Source organism: Cydia pomonella, chromosome 3 (assembly GCF_033807575.1).
Source record: "Cydia pomonella isolate Wapato2018A chromosome 3, ilCydPomo1, whole genome shotgun sequence".
In the NCBI taxonomy this organism is placed as follows: Eukaryota; Metazoa; Arthropoda; class Insecta; order Lepidoptera; family Tortricidae; genus Cydia; species Cydia pomonella.
In genome coordinates, this window is record NC_084705.1 from 26,123,311 (window position 1) to 26,146,017 (window position 22,707).

General features: G+C 37.9%; 1 protein-coding gene and 1 long non-coding RNA gene across 2 annotated transcripts in view; both read right to left on the reverse strand.

The window, feature by feature from the left end:
* LOC133516428 (uncharacterized) overlaps positions 1-22,707 on the reverse strand; it is a 452,437-nt gene that overhangs the window by 57,907 nt on the left and 371,823 nt on the right. The gene's annotated exons all lie outside the window — the stretch shown is intronic.
* On the reverse strand, positions 1,614-10,852 carry LOC133515970 (uncharacterized). Its single transcript, XM_061848623.1, has 6 exons — positions 10,603-10,852; positions 8,310-8,378; positions 7,707-8,071; positions 4,833-4,946; positions 2,597-4,286; positions 1,614-2,056 (listed from the first exon to the last, which is right to left on the reverse strand). Exons 1-6 carry the CDS (start codon positions 10,850-10,852, stop codon positions 1,614-1,616), a joined length of 2,931 nt encoding a protein of 976 aa, XP_061704607.1.

Genomic DNA, 22,707 nt, shown 5'->3' on the forward strand with positions numbered 1-22,707 from the left:
GTAAAAAATGTCAATTTCATCAAATAATCTACGAAAAACTTCCATAACGTTTTCGAGCATAATAGACCCACGTCAGCTGTTATCCGCATCAGATAACTTTGAGCAGCGGGGGTTAGGCGGGCTTTTCGCGTCCAACGGGTTGAATCAATGGCATTAACGTTACCGTGGAATATGATTTGACGTGAAATGATGATTTTAGAGGAAGCTAGGATCAGTAATATATACTGGTATCTTACTGGTGGATCTTAGTAGGTGAGCAATCCAAGGACACTATCAAAACTGTGTCATCATATAGTGATATGAAAAATACATAGCAACATTTATTAATACAAATTATATTATATCAAAATAATCTTAAAATAAATAACTACTACAAATGCCGCAGGCGGACCTGCCGGATGGGGTGTGCTTTTCATAATTTGGGTTTTTTTAAAGTAGGTGTATGTTTTCTTTTAGTGTTCATTTTTAATTTATTTGAAGTCACGGCTTTCGCTTTTTATTTAATTTTACGTTATTACTTTGTTTCATGTTAATAAAGAAAAAGATCTAAAAAAAACTACTACAAGAAAAAGTACCTACTCACCGGCATCCTAAATACTCATCGATGAAGCATTAATAATATCATCATTTTTAAATGTATTCTTACTAGAGATGGGAGGGGTGAGTAAATACTGAGTATTTACTCGGTATTTACTTAAACCACCCGAACCCCTACTGTAAATTTGTTCGATAGCGTAACTTGACGTACGCGTTTGCGTTAAGTCTCATTTTGTATGGGATTTAGACACAGCGCGCCAAGCGGCACGTTTTGGAAACTGAAAAATTCCATACAAAATGAGACTTAACGCAAACGCGTACGTCACGTCACGCTATCGAATAAATTTACACTAAGGCTACCGATGAATACCCGACACCCGTATTTAGGTTCTCATTTAGGTAAATAAACGATTTCTAATAAAATATTAGAAAAGTGCGATTTAACGCCTAACTTTTTTTTTATTGAAGTAGGTATTAACAATATTTACATCCAAAACATTTCAATGGACGCTCAATTTTTGAAAAAAAGGGAATCATCAGTGAGAAGCAATTTGTGATAATGCGTAGTTAACAATTTTGTATCAAATAAGCATGTATTTAACACACATTTAAACTTTCACGATTTTGACACATTATTAAATTTTAGAAACGGGACTAAATTCGCGTATTGAGTTTTAAATTTACCTCCGACGTTTCGAGGACGGCGTTGTCCCCGTGGTCTCGGAGATAACTGGGTAAAGTTGACATCAACATTGTTTGGGAGGTTAGCGAATCTGAATTACTTTCAGGAGCAGCAGACGGGTCTCTTCAATGACTTGTTTATATTTTAATTTTACAAATTGTTTTATTTTAAATTATATTAAATGAAATTAACAAAAGTTGGAACGTTGGCGATTCTATATAAAAAGGCAAAAAAATCGCGAGAGCGTCTTGTGTGCCGTGTCGTATGAGGTCGTAAAGTGATGGCTATCGCCGCGCCCCCGCGCGGCCGTGCTTGGAACTCCGCCTCTTCTTGTGATGCCCGCTAGATGGCGTTAGACTCGCGAACATGCCCCCGGCCTTGAAAGCACCCGCTTTCAATGTGGTTGTGGTGATGTGGATGGGGTTGGCGTAGCTTCACTCTCTGGCGGCATCAAGAGAGGGCAAAGCTTAGTGAAAGCCCTGCGTATGACCCCGCTCGCTGTTTTTACGTCAGCGATGCGAGAAACTCCGTCGTTTCCTGTGAACAAAGCTACCACCCGTCCCAAACGCCATTTGAGGGGTGGTAGATTATCTTCCTTGACCAGAACTAGGGAGTTGTGAATGATATCCTGGCCGTGAGTCTGCCACTTCGTTCTGGTTTGCAGCTCAGAAATATATTGTTTTGACCACCGCTGCCAAAAGTGTTGTCGCATTTGCTCCAGCATCTTGTAGCGTGGGAGCCGACCCGTCTCTGTCGTCAAGTCCTTGTAGGGCGGCGCTGTCAGCGGTCGGCCAATAAGGAAATGCGCTGGAGTTAATGCGGAAAGGTCGTTTGGGTCTGTGGAAAGAGGATGCATGGGTCTGGAATTCAGTAGGGCTTCGGACTGTGCCAAAACCGTGCTAAATTCCTCAAAAGTTAAATTCGCGTTGCCAATAACGCGCTTCAGGTGATATTTGCAAGACTGTACAGCTCTCTCACACAAACCTGACATATGTGGAGCATAAGGGGGGTTAAAATGCAAATTAATGTTATCATTAGCGGCGCACTCAATGATATTACTCGCGTTACCCTGTAGGAACGACGAAAGTTCTTTCATTGCCCCTACAAAGCAACGGCCATTGTCGGAATATATGACGTTTGGCTTACCACGGCGCGAAATGAAGCGTTTAAGTGCGAGTAGGTATCCTTCGGTACTAAGACTTGTGACCAAATCAAGATAAACCGCGCGCGTCGTGAAGCATACTATCAGACAGATGTAAGCCTTTTGAGGTTTAGCTCCCCTACCCCTACGATTAAGTACATATACTGGCCCCGCGTAGTCTACCCCGCAGCTCATAAAGGCGAACCCAGGTTCCAAACGTAATGAAGGTAAGTTACCCATAATAGGTGCAAACGTTTTCGCCTTCATGCGGATGCAGGTTACACAGGTGCGTACCACACGCTTTGCTAAATTAGTGCCTCCGAGAGGCCACCAGCAGTCTTTGATAGTAGCAAGCAGAAGACTAGGTGGAGCATGCAGTAATCGTATGTGTTCACTCTGAAACAAAAGCTGTGTGAAACGATGTTTCGAACAAAGCAAAATCGGATGTTTTTTGTCGTATGTAAAACTAGTCGCATTACTAATACGACCACCGACCCTTATCAGACTATCTGTGTCTAGAAATACATTTAATTTATTAATCCCGCGCGTGTGTTTAACAGGTAAGTTATTTATCATCTTATCATACTCAACAGGAAAAGATTTCATTTGCGAACGACGCGCCAGTTGTTGCATCGATGCATTCAATTCGTCAACAGTCAGCGGGCCAGTTTTACGATTTATTTTGTTTTTAATGCGTGTGTTGTTTACAAATCGTAAAACATAAGCACCCGCGCGCCTTAAGCGGTTAAATGACGAAAACCTGTCGAATTGGAATACATCGGTGTTAATTTGGCCTGTCATACTAATTGTGTTTGTTTTTATTTCAGGTAAATCGGCCGGTATTATTTTGGAAGTGCGCGATAAAGTACTAGGTAACCAGTTAGATTCTGGTTCATGCAAAAAGGGCGGTCCATTGAACCAGAACGAATTGTTGATAAGCGCGTCAAGTTCAAGGCCGCGGCTAACTAAATCAGCTGCGTTATTCTTGCTACTTACATGTAACCACTGCGCGCTCCCGGTTAACTCGTTTATTTCCGACACTCTGTTTTGAACAAACGTTTTAAGCGTGTGGGGTGACATTCGGATCCACCCAAGAACGATTGTACTATCACACCAAAAATAAACAGAATCGAATTTCACTTTAAGCGATTTCATTATTTTTGAGTACAACCTAGCGGCTAACAGCGCGCCTAGCAATTCAAGTTTCGCGATACTGACGGATTTCAAGGGCGCGACTTTACTCTTAGAACACAACAGATGCAGTGTAATGACCTCATTATTATCTCCCGAAAGCGTACGCACATATGCACAGGCCCCATAGGCCGCTTGACTAGCATCACAAAAAAAGTGCAACTGTGTGCAGTGCGCATACGCATTCATTACATAACGAGGAATGCGGAGGCTATGTATGTGTTGTGTATGTGTGAGTATGTATGTACGCCAGGCTGATGCGACATCCTCAGGCACTTCCGAGTCCCAATCTAAGCGGCAAAGCCATAGTTTTTGGAGTAAAATTTTTGCAATGATTATGGCTGGCGAAAGTAGCCCGAGAGGGTCATACATTTGTGAAATGACTGATAATATTTTGCGCTTTGTTATAGGTTCGTTATTATTATCCTGTTGTATTTTTGCCGTGTAATGAAATTCGTCAGTGTTGTTAGTCCATCCTAAGCCGAGTGTTTTACTTTGACAGTTATCGCCTAAACACAATTCACGTGACGTAATTTTTGACGAGGAAAATTGCGAAACGTCAAAGTTAAACACCCATTTTCGGAGTGGGAAACAGCCTGACTGCAGTACGTCGGTGACCTTTTCACAGATATCAATTAAAGCGTGTTTATCATTATTTCCTGTAATTAAGTCATCTACGTAGCAGTCTTCTAGTATAGTGCAAGAGACCGCTTCGTCAGCACATTCTTTTGCCAGCTGATTGAGACAGCGGATGGCCAGAAAGGCCCCAGAAGAAGTACCAAAAGTTACCGTGTTAAGTTGGTAAATATTTAGCGGCTCCGAAGGGTTCTCTCGCCACAAAATTAGTTGAAGGTTCCGTTGGTCTGGTTGAATAAGGACTTGCCTGTACATTTTTGCTACGTCTGCGCAGGCAACGTATCTATGCTCGCGAAAACGTAACAATATAGAAAAAATATCGTTTTGTATGGTCGGCCCGACTAGTTGCAAATCGTTCAGGGATTTCCCAGAACTAGTGGGCATTGACCCATTAAAAACAACCCTTAAGCGTGTAGTAAGACTATCCTTTAACACAGAGTGGTGTACAAGAAAGCAATAAGGCTTTGTGTATGTATGTATAAGTGACATGTGCCCTAGCTCAATGTATTCGCGCATAAAATCGCAGTACATTTTTTTGTGCTCCGGGAGACGCTCGAGTTTGCGTTCTAAAGATAAGAACCTACTCCTAGCTATATCGTAGGTATCGCCGAGCGCATCAGCAGATTCCTTTAAGGGTAAACGTACCAAAAAACGACCATCTTTGTCGCGTTGCGTAGTCGAAGCGAACAGCTGTTCACAGGCGCGTTCGTCGTCAGTCAGTCCGTCTCCCATCTTAGGAACCTCCTCGAGCTCCCAAAACTGTTTTAATTGTGCGTCTAAAGTTTGCGTGAAATGACAAGTAGTTTTATTTAATTTAATGCGTTTATTATTAATCGGACCCACGACGATCCAACCAAGTTTAGTATCTTGTAAATAAGGCCCTTCTGCGAGAGGAATACGATCCTTATTTAACAAGCCCCAGAAATAATCACCGCCTAACAATATATCAATATCTGACGATTTAAAATAATTAGGGTCCGCGAGTTGAATATTATCTGGAATGCGAATGGAATGCGCGCTTATTGCTGCTGTCGGCAGCGGTTCCGTTAAGACAGGGAGTACCATGCAATTGATGCGTGCATGGTAGTCACCTGTAATAGACTGTAGGTTAAGTTGACACGAGTGTGTGGTTTGCGTGATTGATTTACTTAACCCTGAAATATTGTAAGTGGACTGTACTAAAGGCGTTTTTAATTTATCTATAAAAGATTGTGCGACATAACTGTGTTCTGAGCCATTATCAAGAAAAACTCTAGCCCTATGTAATTTATTGTTACTATCGGCAACTGCTGCTATTGCAGTACATAATAATACCGGTTTTAACGGCGGTGAGAGTGTGTGCGAATTAAGTGTAAGAGTGTGATGAGTCGAGGTGGCGGGGACAGCGCTTGTCGGTGGCTTGTTGTTTACATTGCCAGCCGAAGCTGATGCACCGTCACTGTCACTACTCAAGCTATGTATCAAGCTATTATGTTTTTTCTGGCATATCCTACACGGGCCAAAAAAGCAGTTGTCAACTGTGTGACCAGCGCGAAGACAATTGTGACATAGTTTCTTATCTTCAATCAATTTAACTTTGTCGGGAACAGTTAACCCAACTAGCAAATTGGTAATAACATCTGAACCTTTTACGACTAATTCATCGTAGGTGCGTCGTAAATAAGCAAGTTTTAAAACGTGATGTTGTATAAATGTCATTTATACCGCACTTTAGTTTAAATGCAAATTGTTCTTAAATCGCAGTTGTACAGACGTTTGTATAACATAGTAATAAAGCAATTTAATCACTGTCGTACAAAAGTTTTAACCCAGACCTTTTCCCGGTTTTACAACCTCAATATGACATCTTACAGCACTTTGGTCATAGAAAAGCTTTATGAGTGATTACTGTACAACTAATCATAACATCAGCTTTTTACAGCTGTTAAATTGCTAAAGTGCCATACAACAGTCATAAACACGACCGTCTTATAGCTAAAAGATAGGGATTACGGCTTATTTGTTTCATAAATTTTCAGTTCTTAATACAGTGTTGATACGCAAAATGTTAAAATTTGATTGGAAAAAGTGGAAGCAGTTCAAAAGGAGCGGTACTTATAGATGCAAAGTTCGTCAGAGTTGTGCTTCTTTACTTTCTAACACAGACTTAACTTCAAAACTGTTTGTTTCACCTATTAGGTTCACCAAGTTCACCAGGGAACCCTGAATTAGGGTGATGGCGGCCGTATCGTGTTGGCTTAAGAGTTTTAAGTCGTAAGCTAGTGCTTTTAATTATAAATGAGTCATATAACTACTCATAGATAAAAATTAAATTAATTAATTTAATTAAATATAATAAATAAACAATATTTAAAGGGGGCATTAAAATTTTCTTAGAAAACCTAGTAAATTCGTCGAAAATATTATGTTCGCATGCGTATCTGATTTACCCATTACCCATTTTAGTTGCAGTAATAGATGTCGAGTCGGTTATACTTAAGTACTTAAAATGGTAAAAAGTATAATATTTTTCACGACTTGTTTGACCGGCAATCATCCATGCACAGTACACACAAACAGGTAATTATATTATGATTGAAACTGCTTCGCTATTGCATTTCACCGACTCATTAGTCGTAGAAACGTCTGCATTATGATCACTCTACAAGCAATTGCATTTACAAATCGAGAACTTACGATACTTTTCCGACTAAAAAGTCGTTTAATATATTTTTTATGACAGCTGTAGGACTAAATGTGCTTGCTTATGACGATTGAGTGACCACTCAACGACTATTTAGCCATAAAAACTGCGCCAAAATCGCGTCATTTAAACGTTTGTATGCCTTAAATTGCATACCATCAAGTTTTATGAAAAACGTTTGTACAACATTTATATGACATATTTTTGCTAGTTGGGAAATCAAGGAAACTATTACACGAATAAAGCGGATGATTAGCGCTGCACATTTGACAAATGCGAGGCGAAGTGCGTTTGGAACTGGATTTGTTTATGTGTGACTGTGAAACTGTGGAGCTAGAAGCATAGCTATGCGTTGCGTTTAAATTGTGTGATTGTGACTGATTTGATGGCTTTTTAGTGTCATGCGAATTTGAGTGCGTATTTTTGGAATGATTAGCCGAAATAGATTCCAACATATCTGCACGATTTTGTAAAAAAGTAATCAAGTCAGTTAGCTTAATGTGAGAGGTAGAATCTTGCCGATTAAAGTTGATTGAGCCCTTGTGCTCCTCCCACTCGCGTTCCGTAGATGCGTCTAGTTTCGTGACAATTAAATAAATGACTAACGTGTCCCAGGAGTCTGTAGGTTCTCCTAGGGTCTTTAGGGCACGAAGGGAACGTAGCACAGAGTCAATCAGCTTTCTAATCTGTGTAGCAGATTCTTTATTTAATGATTGCGTGTTAAAAAGTGACTTTACGTAATTGTGTGTTAGTAACCTATGATTATTGAAACGGTTTTCGAGAAGCTCCCACGCGGTCGTATAGTTCTCTGCTGAAAATTCCAAGGACTTTATTACTTGCAAAGCGGTGCCGGTTAAGGCTGCGCGCAGGTAATGGAACTTTTGTATGGCACCCAGGTCCTTAGAATCGTGTATCAGAGAAGTATACGTGTCCCTAAACCCTAACCAATGCTCGTACGAACCGTCGAAGGTGGGGAGTGATATTGTAGGTAATTTAACTTTGTAACCCACGGAATCTGTGCTGGCAGGGGCAGCGGCGCTGCCGTTAGCAACAGCGAGACTGTTGCCAACGTCAGCTAATTCGGACGCTGCGGCCACTGTTTGATAATATTGCCCCTCGAACTCTTCGCGGTAATCTAAATGCTTAGGAAGGTCACTCGGATCTGCTAACTCCTCGATTCTAGTTTGAACGACATCGAAATCTTGATAATAGCTCGCGGCATTATTTATGCGTAATTGTAACTCAACTTTTTGGATATTCGTTAAATTAGCCTGATTAAGCGTAGCGACACATTTAGCGAACAACGTGAGTTTACCCTTGAGTGTGCCACGTCTTTGTGTCAAGGTACGCGAATCGTTCATATCGAGAGTTAAAGTACTTGGAGTCACTGATGTTTTAGGAGTAGTCATGGTGTGTGTGAGAGAATGCAAAGCACTTACAGTTTAATCCCGAAACTCGTTGTTGACTCGTAATGGCGGCCGTGTGCACCACGCGGCACGTGCTCGACACTGGAAGGTTACAAAATAGACACGGTTTTAGCACAATGACGATTGAAGGGAGAAGGTGAAGAATGGATGGCCTGACCGTTTCTTGCTGATCCTGGCGCTGGTTGATAGCTTCCGGCTCGGAGGTCCAATGTTTGGGAGGTTAGCGAATCTGAATTACTTTCAGGAGCAGCAGACGGGTCTCTTCAATGACTTGTTTATATTTTAATTTTACAAATTGTTTTATTTTTAAATTATATTGAATGAAATTAACAAAAAATGAGAACGTTGGCGATTCCATATAAAATAGCAAAAAAATCGCGAGAGCGGCTTGTGTGCCGTGTCGTATGAGGTCGTAAAGTGATGGCTATCGCCGCGCCCCCGCGCGGCCGTGCTTGGAACTCCGCCTCTTCTTGTGATGCCCGCTAGAGGGCGTTAGACTCACGAACAAACATCTTCTAGCCGCGCGAGTTTTTCGAACTACCCGCACTTGGTCTCGTTTATCAACTTGAACGTTTTGCGTAGTGTGCCCGTGTTTACGCTGCATTCAGGATTTTTTCAAGAAAACTCAATAACGGCTCAACTGATCATGGTACATTACCATGCAAACTTCCACCAAAAATTGGTTTGAACGAGATTTAGTAAGTAGTTTTTTTAATACGTCATAAATGGTACGGAACCCTTCATGGGCGAGTCCGACTCGCACTTGGCCGCTTTTTTTTATTACCACCAATTTGGATATAAACGAATAAATACAGGTATATTGAGTAAATACTGAGTATTTACTAGGTACTTACCCGTGAGTATTTACTCACTACCCATATACCCAATATAGGAATCAATTTAACTACATAATATATATACATACGTTTATGTCGCAAGAAAATAGTCGATTGCTCATCGCTTTTTGTCACCGCCCAGACAGCTGCCTAAAAACACGTCACTGCGTATAAGCTGTGTCAAATTTTGCTGTATTCAGCCCCTAATGGGCACTTCGTCAAATAAGGAATATTATCCTATTCATTCCATAAGAGACCTGCGACATAATAATAACAATTTGACTTCACTTGCCTCCCAAAAACAATGAAACACGGTCATATCCAGCCGTTGTCAAATAAATTCACACAAAGGGTCCGCATATCCGGGGTCAGAAATGCCAGAACATACCCAGTTTGCTTAATTGAATGGGAGGGTCGAAGGTGTGTTAGGACACATATATTTTTTTATAATTGCAGGTTTTTGTTGTTATTTTGGGAAAGCTTCGTTTTAAATCCGTGTGGTGGATATGAAGATTCGAAAAGAAAAGCGCAACATTATAATGATTCTAATATATGAGGGCTGGTCCGAAAGTTCTTTGTTAACTACTCCGAATCTGTTTATGCAATTTCAGTATTATTTGTACCATTATGAGGATTTTTTCAGTACTTATAAGTGTGGTCCAAATTCATTTTTACATCGACGTGAAACCTAACTAACGGACATGATCAAAGATAGCACACATGGGGTCTCAATCACTGATCACAACTGATTTAAAAAAATGTTCTTTGATAAATCAAAATTATTTTTTAGTTATACATGAGAAATAGCAAAAGAAACCGAATAATTAATTCCGGGTAATTCATTAAACGAATTTCAATACGAAATTCGTTTAATGTGACAAAAACGTCGTTTTTTCTAAGCAATTACTAATTAATAATTCATTTATAATCATGTGGTACATAAGGTCTCACAGAGAGCATTTTACAGATAGTGTTCACATGAACCCTGTTAGGGTAAATGACAATGTACTAATAATTAAAACTAATTACTAAAACAATTATTATGATATTTTAATATTTAACTTTTAAGCTACAACATATATATGCAATATGACACGTCTTTGTAGTGGAAAAATATTAAGAATTTAAAAATTATTAAAATACATTTTTCATTTTATCTAACTAGCAAAGTAATTGGTTAAATTTAACATCTACAATAAAATAATTTTATATATTCATTAAAAATTCCATTTATATGGTATAATTTTATTTATTTATTTATTATTTAATAAGCAGGCAGGCAGTTTGACAACTGATATGACCTGTATCCAATATTCATAAAGATAGTTATCATGAACGAGTAGTAGATATCATGTGCTTGTCTAATTTATTTTTAAACTGGTTCACATTTGGTGCTGAAACCACTACTTCTGGGAGCCTGTTCCAAGCCCTCACCACTCGATTGCTGAAAAAGTGTTTGTATGGGTTACTGTGAGCCCTATGCCTTTCCAACTTTAAATGATGACCTCTCAGACGGTTGTTGTTGTTGCGCTTGAACATCTCTTGGAAATCCTTGAGGTCATAGTGCCCAGATAGTATTTTGTACGTCTCTATTAGGTCGCCACGTTCTCTGCGGTGCTTTAGAGTAGTGAGGTTTAGTTCCTTTAGTCTCTCTTCATATGGCTTGTTTTTAAGTTGCCTTGGCAGTTTCGTGAAACTGCGTTGTACTTTCTCGAGCATCTCAATGTCCTTGGCAAAGTATTTTGTAGAAATCTTAATTTAATAATTATTAATCAATTGGGTAAGTATATAAAAAAAACTATGATTTACATTTGAACATTTTTATAAATTCGATAAGGTTGTATCATTCAAAAATTCATCAATAGAGTAATAGCTCTTTTTAATTAACAGGTCTTTAAGGTTTAGTTTTTTATTACTTCGGGTAATGTATAAAAAAAAAAGTGGCCATAAATGACCTCACATTGGTATAAATAACATTGCATGTGATTGCGGTTGAGAGAGTCGGAGCAGCTAAAACTTTCGGACCCGCCCTCGTGTCTGTAACCTATCTAAACAGTTGACATACAGTGTGTATTTTTGACACGAACACATAATCAAAGGGCAGTTAGTTTAGGCTGTAATCAACACACTTTCATAGGTTTTGTAAAAAATGAACGACTTTAATTTTTTCATAGAATATAATTCAGCAAGCAATGTATCAATACTTTGTTTTAACTCAAAACTGTCACATAACTGTCACAAGTGACCATGATGTACGAAATACATTGTCACTCGATAAAAAATCAAAAATTAATTATGCTCTGGTAGTGAAGACTAAACTAAAAAAAAACCTTTCAGAATAGTTCTATAGCACTAAGACCTACGTCTAGTTTAAGTTTGAGGTTATATCAAAAATACACACTGTATACCGAAGTCCAATAGAAAAAGCAAATAATATAAACAAATATGACAGCTTTTGTTGGCATTTGACATATAATCTAACAATTTTATGGAGGTTGAGTTTACTGAAATATTGTTAAATCACATATTTTAACAAAAATGGATACAAATAAATTTAAGTACATCAATTGTCGATAAGATCATGATTGTCGTCAAACATTGCGTGATTACGAATAATACGAAATAATAGAAAGTAAATTGGTTTGTTTATATTACTTGCTATTTCTATTGGACTCCGCTTTTTATTATACATTTATAATTTGTGTGTAGTCATTCTGAGGCAGAAAAGGAAGGAAGCAGCATCAAGGTGGCACAGTTCAGTGTTGGCCGAGCGTTAATTAGAATTGACATATATCCATTAAAAATTGAACCGTAAACCGTAAGACCGTAACGGATGGTTACATGTTACGGTTCAATTTGTAATGGTTAGTTGGCGGTTAACTTAGCGTTTAAAATTTTGTACAACAGTAGTACAGTGCAGGTGAAATTTAGTTATGGATTAACACGTGTTAATCAGAAGACTGTTCTGAAAAGTTCAATAGACTGCTTTAAGATTGAGTGAGAGAGATAGATTAAAATAGAATCAAACGCAACTGTCACTGTCGCACTAAATATGGAAGAGTGATAGATAGGGATGACTACGCTTTGCTAAGGAGCGTTAACCATTGGCATGTTGGCTAAGCATCCTGAAGAGGAAAAATACGAAAGCATGTTTTTCCAAGCTGAAACGAAAATGCTTCACTTCAAACTTAGACATACCTATGTTCAGATAAATCTTAATGCAGTGCATCTCAAAGAAAAATATGCATAAACAAATACAATGTCCTCAACTCGTATATTAATAAACATTTTGCCATTTCAAACTTATTACGTACACGCTATAAAATATATCGTAGAAGATAGCTTTAATGCATTTTAGTGCAAATAAAAGTATGCAAAACATTTCTGTTTTGTATTTTTATCTCGGTCCTCGAATGCGGGCGAGATTTTAAAATTGAAATTTATATACCTCTAGGAGCAGTTAAAATGTATCACAGGAGTGCTGTGTTACTTTGCTAGGTTATGTATTTCTATTGTACCATGTTGGTATTATCATTTAGTTTCCTACTTTATTTGGCCAGACGTTTATTGCAGTTTGTGTTACATTTTCATGTTAGGTTTTGTTTTATTGTAAATAAAAATAAAATAGTGAAGAAAGTACGGTGCGGGTATTAAGGCACAGTAATAGGGATGTTGAGTTGACACATGTTTGATAACAATATCTAGTAAAATAGATAAAAAATGAGCAATTTATCACAATAAATTAGAACATAAAAAATATATCCAAATGATAAAAAAAAATACAAGGTATCAAAGTTTTAAGATTTTTTTTTTACTTTCAAAAAGGAAAAAATAGTGGTACCAATCGATACCTTACATTTTATAAAAAAAAAAACCGGACAGGTGCGAGGCCGGGGGTTCCGTACTTTTTAGTATTTACTGTTATAGCTGCAACAGAAAAACATCATCTGTGATGTGTTCAAGATTCTAGCTATCACGGTTCATGAGACACAGCCTGGTGACAGACGGATAGACGGACGGGCGGTCAGACAGCGCAGTCTTAGTAATAGCACAGGGTCCCATTTTACCCTTTGGTTATGGAACCCTAGAAAAGATTGTATGGCAACTGTATACATAAACGCAATATTTCACCGACAAAATCGCAATTTCCGTCTTCCATACTTCAAGACGGCTTCTCAGCAATACATTGTGACGTCACGATTGCTTGCCGTTTTGTTAGGCGCGTATCGTGAGAAGAGAACGGTTGTAGAATTTGAATATCATTTCTGACTTTTGTATTGCTTTAAAGCAATCGGTTTGATTCTGTTAGTATTATTAATATATAGTATAGATTTTATAATGCCACCTGGAGGTGAAGTACTCTAAACAATGGAGATAGCAAATTTTACTCAAAGAATCATCCTTTATTTATGAAAAGAAACAATTGCATTCAGAAATTTTTGAAACTACGCTCCTTTCACCCAGGTATAAAACTGGCAAAAAAAAAACAAAGGAATTATTCTGAGTGAAATTCGTCTCCATTGTTTAGAGTACTTTCCTTCTAGGTGGAATAAATTTATAATCCATCCCCGTATACTAATAAAGTTTTATAATTAGGAGGCATTATTTGTAAAACAGTAAGGTTCAATATTGTTTACATATCATTGGGCGCAACTACGAGTGTGGTCATTACTGGTTATCGGCGCTCAGTCGTGGCACGCTTGTATATTGCCATGTTTTTTCCACTTGCATCCCTAATGGTATGGCTACAAAAAAGGCTGAAATTTGTATCCCACATATTTTTGCCTACCTATTAAATAAGATTTTTTAAATTTAATAATTAACTAGCTTTAATCTTTGAAACATAAACGCTTTTTTAGGATGAAAAAAGGATACATTTTGAATAAAATTAAATTATGACTACTTATAAAATAAAACTACTAAAACTAAACCTACCTAGAAAAAAAAAAGATACCTAAAAAAGAAAAAAAATATCTCAGTTCTTTTTTAGGGAGATTTATTTTTATCGTCTTTTTGCTTTTTTTGGAAATAATATTCGCTCCAAAAGTCTAATAGAATAAATCGACCCCCCTTGACTTATGAACTGAAAATCACGAATGTGAAACTTAATCAATAGTTTCAAAAAAGACTATTGTGTATATGATTGGCCAGGTGGTTTTTCTTCTTAGTCTTAGTCAATATGTAAGTACTGCAAATCACTGCGATTCCTGTTGCTTCTTTAAGTATAGAGTATATATTAAAAGCCCCCTGTTAAGTTCATCCATTCGTCAATACATCTGTCGGGCAACGGGCTGACATGTTCTTGGTTGGTTTTATTACAGTACCCTACCTAACTAAATGCATTGAGGTAAAAGCAATTTGGCCCATAGATAACCTTAACCTTAACCTTATAAACTAGCATAAATATTATTATAAAGTATATCTAAAAACTAAAAATACACAGTTATGGCAGCGATGCAGTTCGCAACCCCGCAATGTCAAGGAGCCGGCCGCGGAACCGCCGGAACCTGACACTCTTCGGCCAAAACTTCTCCTTGGTGAAGGAAGGCAAAATCGCCTATTTCGTGACTGCAAACGTTCGCCACCCGACGCGGTTCGAATGAGAAACACGCTCATTACCGCGTCGTAGAAGAAATCGACCGATTGAATCCCCAGAACGTATTAGCCGAAATTAAAAATGTACCAAGTGTTCTATTTATGTTTGTACCAAATGAGATCTGACACGAAACTCTGGGGAATGATTGGCTATTTAGATGATGTACATATATCAAAGCTGGCTGTTTTAAAAATTGATATGTTGGGACCTGGCACTATTATACATCTAATTCTGGGCTTTTTTTACTTATCTATTTTATTATTACATATTTGATAAGTTCAAAGTTAATTCAGTCTCTCTGGTTTCCTGAAATTTATATCCACTTTTTCGCTATCCCTCTGAGAATAGTAATTATAACAAACTCACATTTTACATACCAAGTATATTCAGGATAATTTGTTTTACTATATTAAAAGTTTTACAATCCCGTAATCCAATAAGGGAACTAACAAGTCCAAGTCAAGTCAACTATGAATAGGTAATAAATTTTTTTTTTTATAGGTTTCATTCAACATACAGTGCTGCAAGCCATTAACGTATTGCTATTTATTTAATAACAGGCTTCCCTCTTTGTTGTCTTGAATTACTAGTATAGTATGTACTGCGTAAGTGACATTTGATATAAGATAAATAAATATAAATAAATTAAACATTTTTATTATTTTCAAATTTTATTAAGTCGTAAGCGGCAATAGATTGAAGGAGTAAATTTTTATTTTAAAAATATTTATTTCAACAACGGAATGGATAAAGTAAAAAGTGCTACCAAATCTCTCCTTATGCCAGTTGAGGGTAGATGAAAAGTTTACATGATCAAATAATGTAGGTTAAAGTCAGGTCGTTCAGCGACAGATCCAGGAGGTTTTGTATTTGGTTGGTTAACCAATAAATGTTATAACTACTCGAAAATTTAAAAATTGTTTATTTACTTTTTTTAAATACCTAAAGATACAGAGTATAGAATAAGCGCTGGTGGCCTAAAGAAGCGCCATGTGGCCTAGCGGTAAGGACGTGCGACTTTTAATCCGGAGGTCGTGGGTTCAACTCCCGGCTCATACCAATGAGTTTTTCGGAACTTATATATTCATTTGGTATTTACCAATCGCTTTTCGGTGAAGGAAATTATTATGAGAAAACTGGACTAATCCGAATAAGGCCTAGTTGTCGGTTGGAAGGTCAGATAGCAGTCACTTTCGCAAAACCTAGTGCCTACGCCAATTCTTGGGAGTTAGTAGTAGGACAATGCGTGGAAGATGAACGAAATGAATAAACTACAATAAATAAAGTAAAGTAATCCTCGTATTTCATCAGAATTTGCATCATTACCCTGATCTATCTCATGTACACATCCCTATTCTAACATAAACAATTATATTCGTAACGGATTGGTATTATTACCTAACTTTGCTATTACATAAACTAAATAACAATAAATAAAATGGCCGGAAAGGATAACAACATTTAGGTACGTGGTCGTCATTACCCTTGATGGGATGGTGTTATTATAGTTCCCTATTGTTCAGTTATTGTTGTACCGTGTTAGACCGTCACGAGGCAGGGTCATGAAAATGTACCTAATGTTAAAATAATACACGAAAACTCGCTTTTCGTTTAATACGATTTTCCGCGTTATAGGTTTAGACTATCTCCCAGCAGTTAAGGGACCCATTCGACTAACGGAGAGCGTAATCGTGACGTGATCGTATACATTTCTTTTATTTTTATAATAGTCTGCTTAATTTTATGCATATCATTTCATGAATGATGGCTTAATTTACATCATAAAAAAGTGTAAATTTTTAACACCACGTAAATAATTGAAAGCCGTCATAAACGTAGCAGTATCTTTTTCTTCCTCGCGTTATCCCGGAATTTTGCCACGGCTCTTGGGAGCCTAGGGTCCGCTTGACAACTTATTCCAAAATCATTAAACGTTAGCACTATGGCGAGAATATAAATGTATAGTAAGTAGGGTGTATCTTTGAATACCTAGGTATTCAAATAAATTAAAGAAGAAATAGACATTGTCATCATCACGCTGTCACTCAGACAAATACAACATCATAATTGGTCACAATATTACATAGATCGTATTGCCACGTTTAATTTACCTACCTCTTTTCCGAAGTTACACAGTCCCCATTTACCTCTCTGGATAATCATAAGAAATATTTTCTACACAATGTTATGTCATATTAACCCCTTCGTTTGACTTTCTTCGATTTATTTTTCATTATTACAACAACGCGGAGCGGAAAAAATTGCGAACATATTTTTGAAAGTTCCTAACTTCTGGGTTTTTAAACCTTATTGGGTTTTTTGGTCCAAGGTTTTCCCTACATAACTTCGAGTTATTAAATTACCTCAATTTGTGTAATTATTCATAGATAATTATCGAAATATACTCACGACGTACCAGCAAGCTACAAATGGTTATCTATTATAAACTTTCTAATAACTGGGAAATAAACTGGGTCGTAGGAAACCGACATTTCCGCACCCATGCCATAACGGCAACCCAAAATATCTAATGACGTGAAAATTATTTTGATTAGGTACTCCATTAAAAGCAGTACCTACATCAATATATGACATATTACACAGTCTGGCCACAGAATGCAGTGTTGTAAGTATAACTAATTCACTTTACATGGATTATTTTTCTGCATTGAGACTACCTGCAAACCAACAATGGACCAAAATTCTATTAAGTCAAAGGTACTATGTGTGGCATACGTAAGCCACCAAACGAAGGAAAAAACGGGGAAATAACTCGTGTATAAGCGAATTTTGGCATAGTTGTAGCTAAAGGTGCCTACCATAATTCGCTTATACTTACACGAATTATTTCCGCCATTGGGCTGTTTTTGATCTTCGTGTGGTGAACGTACGTGTGGTTGGCCTTCACATTGGGGCCGATTTACACATAAATTATTGTTTGTCGCAAGTCCGTACATACCCATGCACTAAGCTGCTTGCTACTTGCGTATAGTGGCAAATGTGTGAACCCGCAATAAACATTAATCAATGTGTAAACAGGCCCCAATGTGAAAGCCAGACACACTTACCCTTATCCCACACTTATCCGTCTTCTCCTTCCTCGCGTTGTCCCGGCATTTTTTCACGGCTAATGGGAGCCTGGGGTCCGCTTGGCAACTAATCCCGAAAATAGGAATCTGATATTCCAACCCTAGGAACTCTAGGCCTTATTGGGATTAGTCCGGTTTCCTCACGATGTTTTCCTTCACCGAAAAGCGACTAATAAATATCAAATGATATTTCGCACATAAGTTCCGAAAAAGTTATTGGTACGAGCCGGGGTTTGATTTGAACCCGCGACCTCCGGATTGCAAGTCGCACGCTCTTACCGCTAGGCTACCAGCGCTTTTTTACTTACCCGTATTGACCTTATTAAACTTAGAGTTACTTACTTAAACAACTTACATACCGTCCAAATACTGCAAACACGTATTTTTTTTAATATTTGTCAAAGACGGGAGCTTTTAAATGGTCACATATTCGTAAATTAATTAAAACTGTTTCAGCGAGACATATTACTAGAGAGATAGTGTACAGATCAATATAGGTACATATGATTGCTTTCGTTAGTTAATACCGTTAAAAAGTACGTACAATTATGTAAGAACAGATTTCCACCCTTATTTCTTTGCCTGACTCGTAGGTATAATTTTTTACAATCCAAAATTAAACGAGTAGTAAATAAATTCGCGGTCTAATTTTTAAACCAATTATATTAGGATTTGATTAGTATAAAATATCGAATTACAGCTACATTCTTTATTAAAAGCTATAAGGAAAAACCGTTGTGGCAAAACTTATGGACCGACTAAATATATTATAATTATAAATTTCCAAAATTATAAAATTTTATACGAGTACTAAGTTTTTTTTTGCTCCGTACACAGCAATTAACCTGCAAATTGAATGGTGCTGTTTAAAAAAAACTTAATTAATTAAATTCTTAATTAGACATAGCGCTTTTAGACTTAAAAACAAGCTAGGGGTTGAAAAATTAACGAGGCTTGCGAAACGCCAGTCATTAGGGGAGCTGATTTAACAAAATGCTTAACTAATAATATTAACAGGAAGAAAACGTGTACAAATTGCAATGCTGACATTCTTGTTAAGTAAAATGACGATTTTTACGAGCTATTTTTAAACATGCAATGTTTGTATGCACGTAGGTATTTCAAACGCATCACGAAAATCATTGTCATTGAGTTTGGGGTCTATAAAATCGCCTCGTTGAGATGATCATGAATCATTTTTAACAAGCAGATTATTATTATTATTATGAGCCCATACTGTCCCACTGCTGGGCAAAGGCCTCCCTCTTATTCTTCCACGTGTCCCTATCCTCGGAAGTCTCCCACCAGTCTCTGTCGAAGGCATCAAGTTCGTCCCGCCATCTCCGACGAGGTCTACCGTGACGCCTTACAACCTGTGGGACCCAACAGGTGGCTGTTTTGGCCCACATGTCATCCGGCACACGGCAGACGTGCCCTGCCCAGTCCCATTTGAGCTTAGCGGCAGTTTCAGCTACATCAGTTATTCCAGTTTTGGAGCGTAGTAACAAGCAGATACGTCTGCGAAACCCCAAAGACGTGTATTCATAAGGGAAGGAATGGAAAGATTTACGAGGTTTTGATAGGCTTCCGTAGTTCAATTAGTTAAGAGCAAACGCACGGATTGCGGAGGTTGCGGGTTCAAGTCCTGTCGGAAGCGTAACTTTTTTCCGTTTTTTCCTAAAATATAAAATTGGGTCCATATTGGGTTGCATACAAATTTAAGTCATATCTTTGATACGCATAACAACTTGTGTCATAATCATCATTGCGTATACAAATGAAAAGTCATATTATATTGTGTCATACATTTTTAGCCATAATATTTGATGACATACATAGCAGTTGTCATATTTTTTGTGCATACCTAACGAACCTAACCTAAACTTTTATGCGAATTAAATTAATGACAATAAAAATTATGACATAACTCATTTATGTCAAAAACCCAGTTATGCTCAGGAATAATTATGACTAAAGATTTTTATGACTTACAATTTTATGCATAAAGTGTTATGACAATAAAACGGAGACATAGGCTACGGAGACTGCTTACCATCAGGCAGGCCGTATGCTTGTTTGCCACCGACGTAGTATAAAAAAAAAACAATAAAACATATGACAAAAGTTGTTATGCGGCCAGAGGGAGTCCATATTAATTTTGGTGATCATGAATGTTTAAATTAACTTAAAGTTATACCACCTAACCATACAGTTTTCTTGTTCGATGGCTTCAAGCTATTAGAAACATGTATCACCTCTCAACAGCGACCCGACGATGCGGACAAACTGGATATAGTCGAATGAGGGCAGAACACGCTGGTACCTAGTTGTTGTCGCCGCAGCGGTGGAAGTTAGTAGTTATTTAATGATGTACCTTATTATAATAATATTTCGGAAACACTATATCACTAATGGTTCTGTGAGTTGTAGACCTTGCGAGCATAGTTTAAATTTTAATAAATGAAGGGCTCCACCATTTTGAAAAAATAAAAAATTTGAATTGATAAAAAAATCTATTGAATTATTGAACTTTCTCACAAAATTGAGAATTGCGACCTCTAGAGGAGAACAGCCGGATATACGAAAATATTTTTGCCCAAGCTGAAACGGAGAACTTTGCGAACTTTCGGTCAATAACAAAATTAATGATAACAATTACAAATGAAATTTAAATTAAAATGTTGGCTAAATGCAATTGGACAGTACGAAACCCAGACGTCAGGGGGTTAAATATTAACTTCGATATATCCATTGAGCTTCCGTAGGTATTTAATTAGATTAATTATTTATCACTAGCTGCGCCCGCGGCTCCGCCTGCGTGGAATTCGGTTTCTGTTATTAAGCGGCTATTTCGCCCCTAATTTCTCTCCCTCTCCCATGGAGGTGGAACTTGAAGTAAAGTTGACAGATGGATACGCTAGAGGACTATAGTCCAGATAAAATATTTTACAATTAGGTACCACTTAGACTACACTCCAAAATCAAAAGTTTTTTTCGCGCTTATTCAAATTTTTGAGGTGATTTAAACGACATAGAGTAGTAGGTGTATATCGGACAATACAGTACCATTTTTGTATTTTTACGTGCTTGACTGTACCTATCCAAATCATGTCCATGGCAAATATCATCCAAATCGGTCCATGAAAAGGTAAGAAATATACACATAGAAATCCATACTTCCTAACATACTTTCGGATTTAGGTGTAATGTTAGTTAGAAGTAAGATGAGAGGAAAGGAGAAGAGATATCAAAATCTTGAGGCCGAGCATTTGCATTTTATTTACAGTTATGTTTATGTATGCACACCCAAATATATACATACAATTATATCTACAGTTACATACAAATAAGTAGGTATGTAAAGTATAATTATTTACTTAACATTGACATTTTACAATATTTCTTTGTACACCACATTGTAAGTCTTCTTGGCGGGTATTAGCACGAATAGCTCCGTGCAGCTGGTAACGCGCAAACACGCTACGTAGAGCTGCCCGTGCGAGAAGCAACCCGTGCGCAAGTCCATGCCGGCGGCGCACAATGTCTGCCCCTGCGACTTGTTAAATGGTCATGGAAAAGCAGACGCTCAAGGATAACTGTAGGTGCTTGAAGCGGAACAGGAACTTGCTCAGGATGAGGGGCATGCGCGGGATGAACACGGCTTCTCCGGCGCCGCACCCCATCAGGATCTGCGCCTCGATGAGATTTCGCTGCAGTTGCACTACTTTTAGCCGGGTTCCGTTGCATAACGTGTGCTAGGAATCCTGAAGCACTCGATGAGTTTAGAAACTCCACCGGGTATGTTGTGACGATGCCTTCATTCAAGACAGTGTTAGAGGAATTATATACTGCATGTTCACCTTCTATTTCCGCGCATTAACTGCCGCTGCCTATTCCTTTTTTTTGCGTGAGTATGGCTCTCTCACAAACCCAAGATTTCTCACGCTGCATCACCTGTGTCAGGTCTCCGTTCCTAATGAGGTTTTCACGGACGGAAGGAACGATTCTGCATAACGTCTCTGGTAGTCGCGGCTACGTTTGAAATCACGATCGTCGCTAGTTTCGAGCGATCTCACAGATTGCGTACGATGTCTTTGGGATCGCAACGGAGACTCGCGCTGGCATGCCGTTTCAGCCGAAAGCGAAGCGGCCTGCTTGGTTAGAGCGCCACTGAGTCTTTTACCGTGGTCTTCCTCAGACTCCTGAGACCGTGCCCCTTGTAGCCTTAATGCGTTGCGAGACTTTCGCGAAAGATTTCATTTTTTCGGGAAGGCATTTAAACGCGTATAAAATGCGAGTTCTAAATCTTTTGACATTTACTCCGCAAACGTCAGAGAAAACTGTTTTTTTTTTCAAAGTACCCACCTTCGTGGCCATCATTAAGTGCTTAAAGAAGGCTATACGTATGAATATGGATGCGATATAATTACGATTAGGTATAATTCATGACGGAGAAAACTAATATTTTTTAAAATAATTATGCAGTTATGCGCGTGTTGATTTTACCACTAATTCGTAAGTATTTAAGTCAACTCATTTTTAGTTTACTTGATTACTAAATGTTTACTCAGTTCCTCAAAAGATGGCACTGTGCAATGTGTGACAATCAATTTACTGTTAAATACAATTAAATTTGTTGATATCCGTACCCCCTCTTCTAAATTTAGAGTTAATTTGGCAAAATCCTTTCTCGGCGGTTTAATTTCAACGTCATCTGTTAGTTTAGCAGGGTACTCGATCGTCGTAGCATATATTTGTAAAAAGTTTGCACCTCCTTCAAACCAAAAAAAAAACCAAGAAAAGTTTGCACCTTCTTCTTTCCTTTTTTGTAGCGCCATAAGACTCAGGTGCAAACTTAATCGAGTGTAGTGGCTACGCCCCCCCCCCTA

Bases quoted from the DNA above. Each gene is read 5' to 3' on its own strand.
- LOC133515970 (XM_061848623.1), bottom strand. From the start codon at position 10,852: ATGCTCGAGAAAGTACAACGCAGTTTCACGAAACTGCCAAGGCAACTT. The intron at 8,379-10,602 runs GTAACCCATACA...GTAACCTTCCAG, and splicing joins GGAAAGGCATAGGGCTCACA to TGTCGAGCACGTGCCGCGTG. The intron at 2,057-2,596 runs GTAACTTACCTT...CTCTTTCCACAG, and splicing joins AACGTTTGCACCTATTATGG to ACCCAAACGACCTTTCCGCA.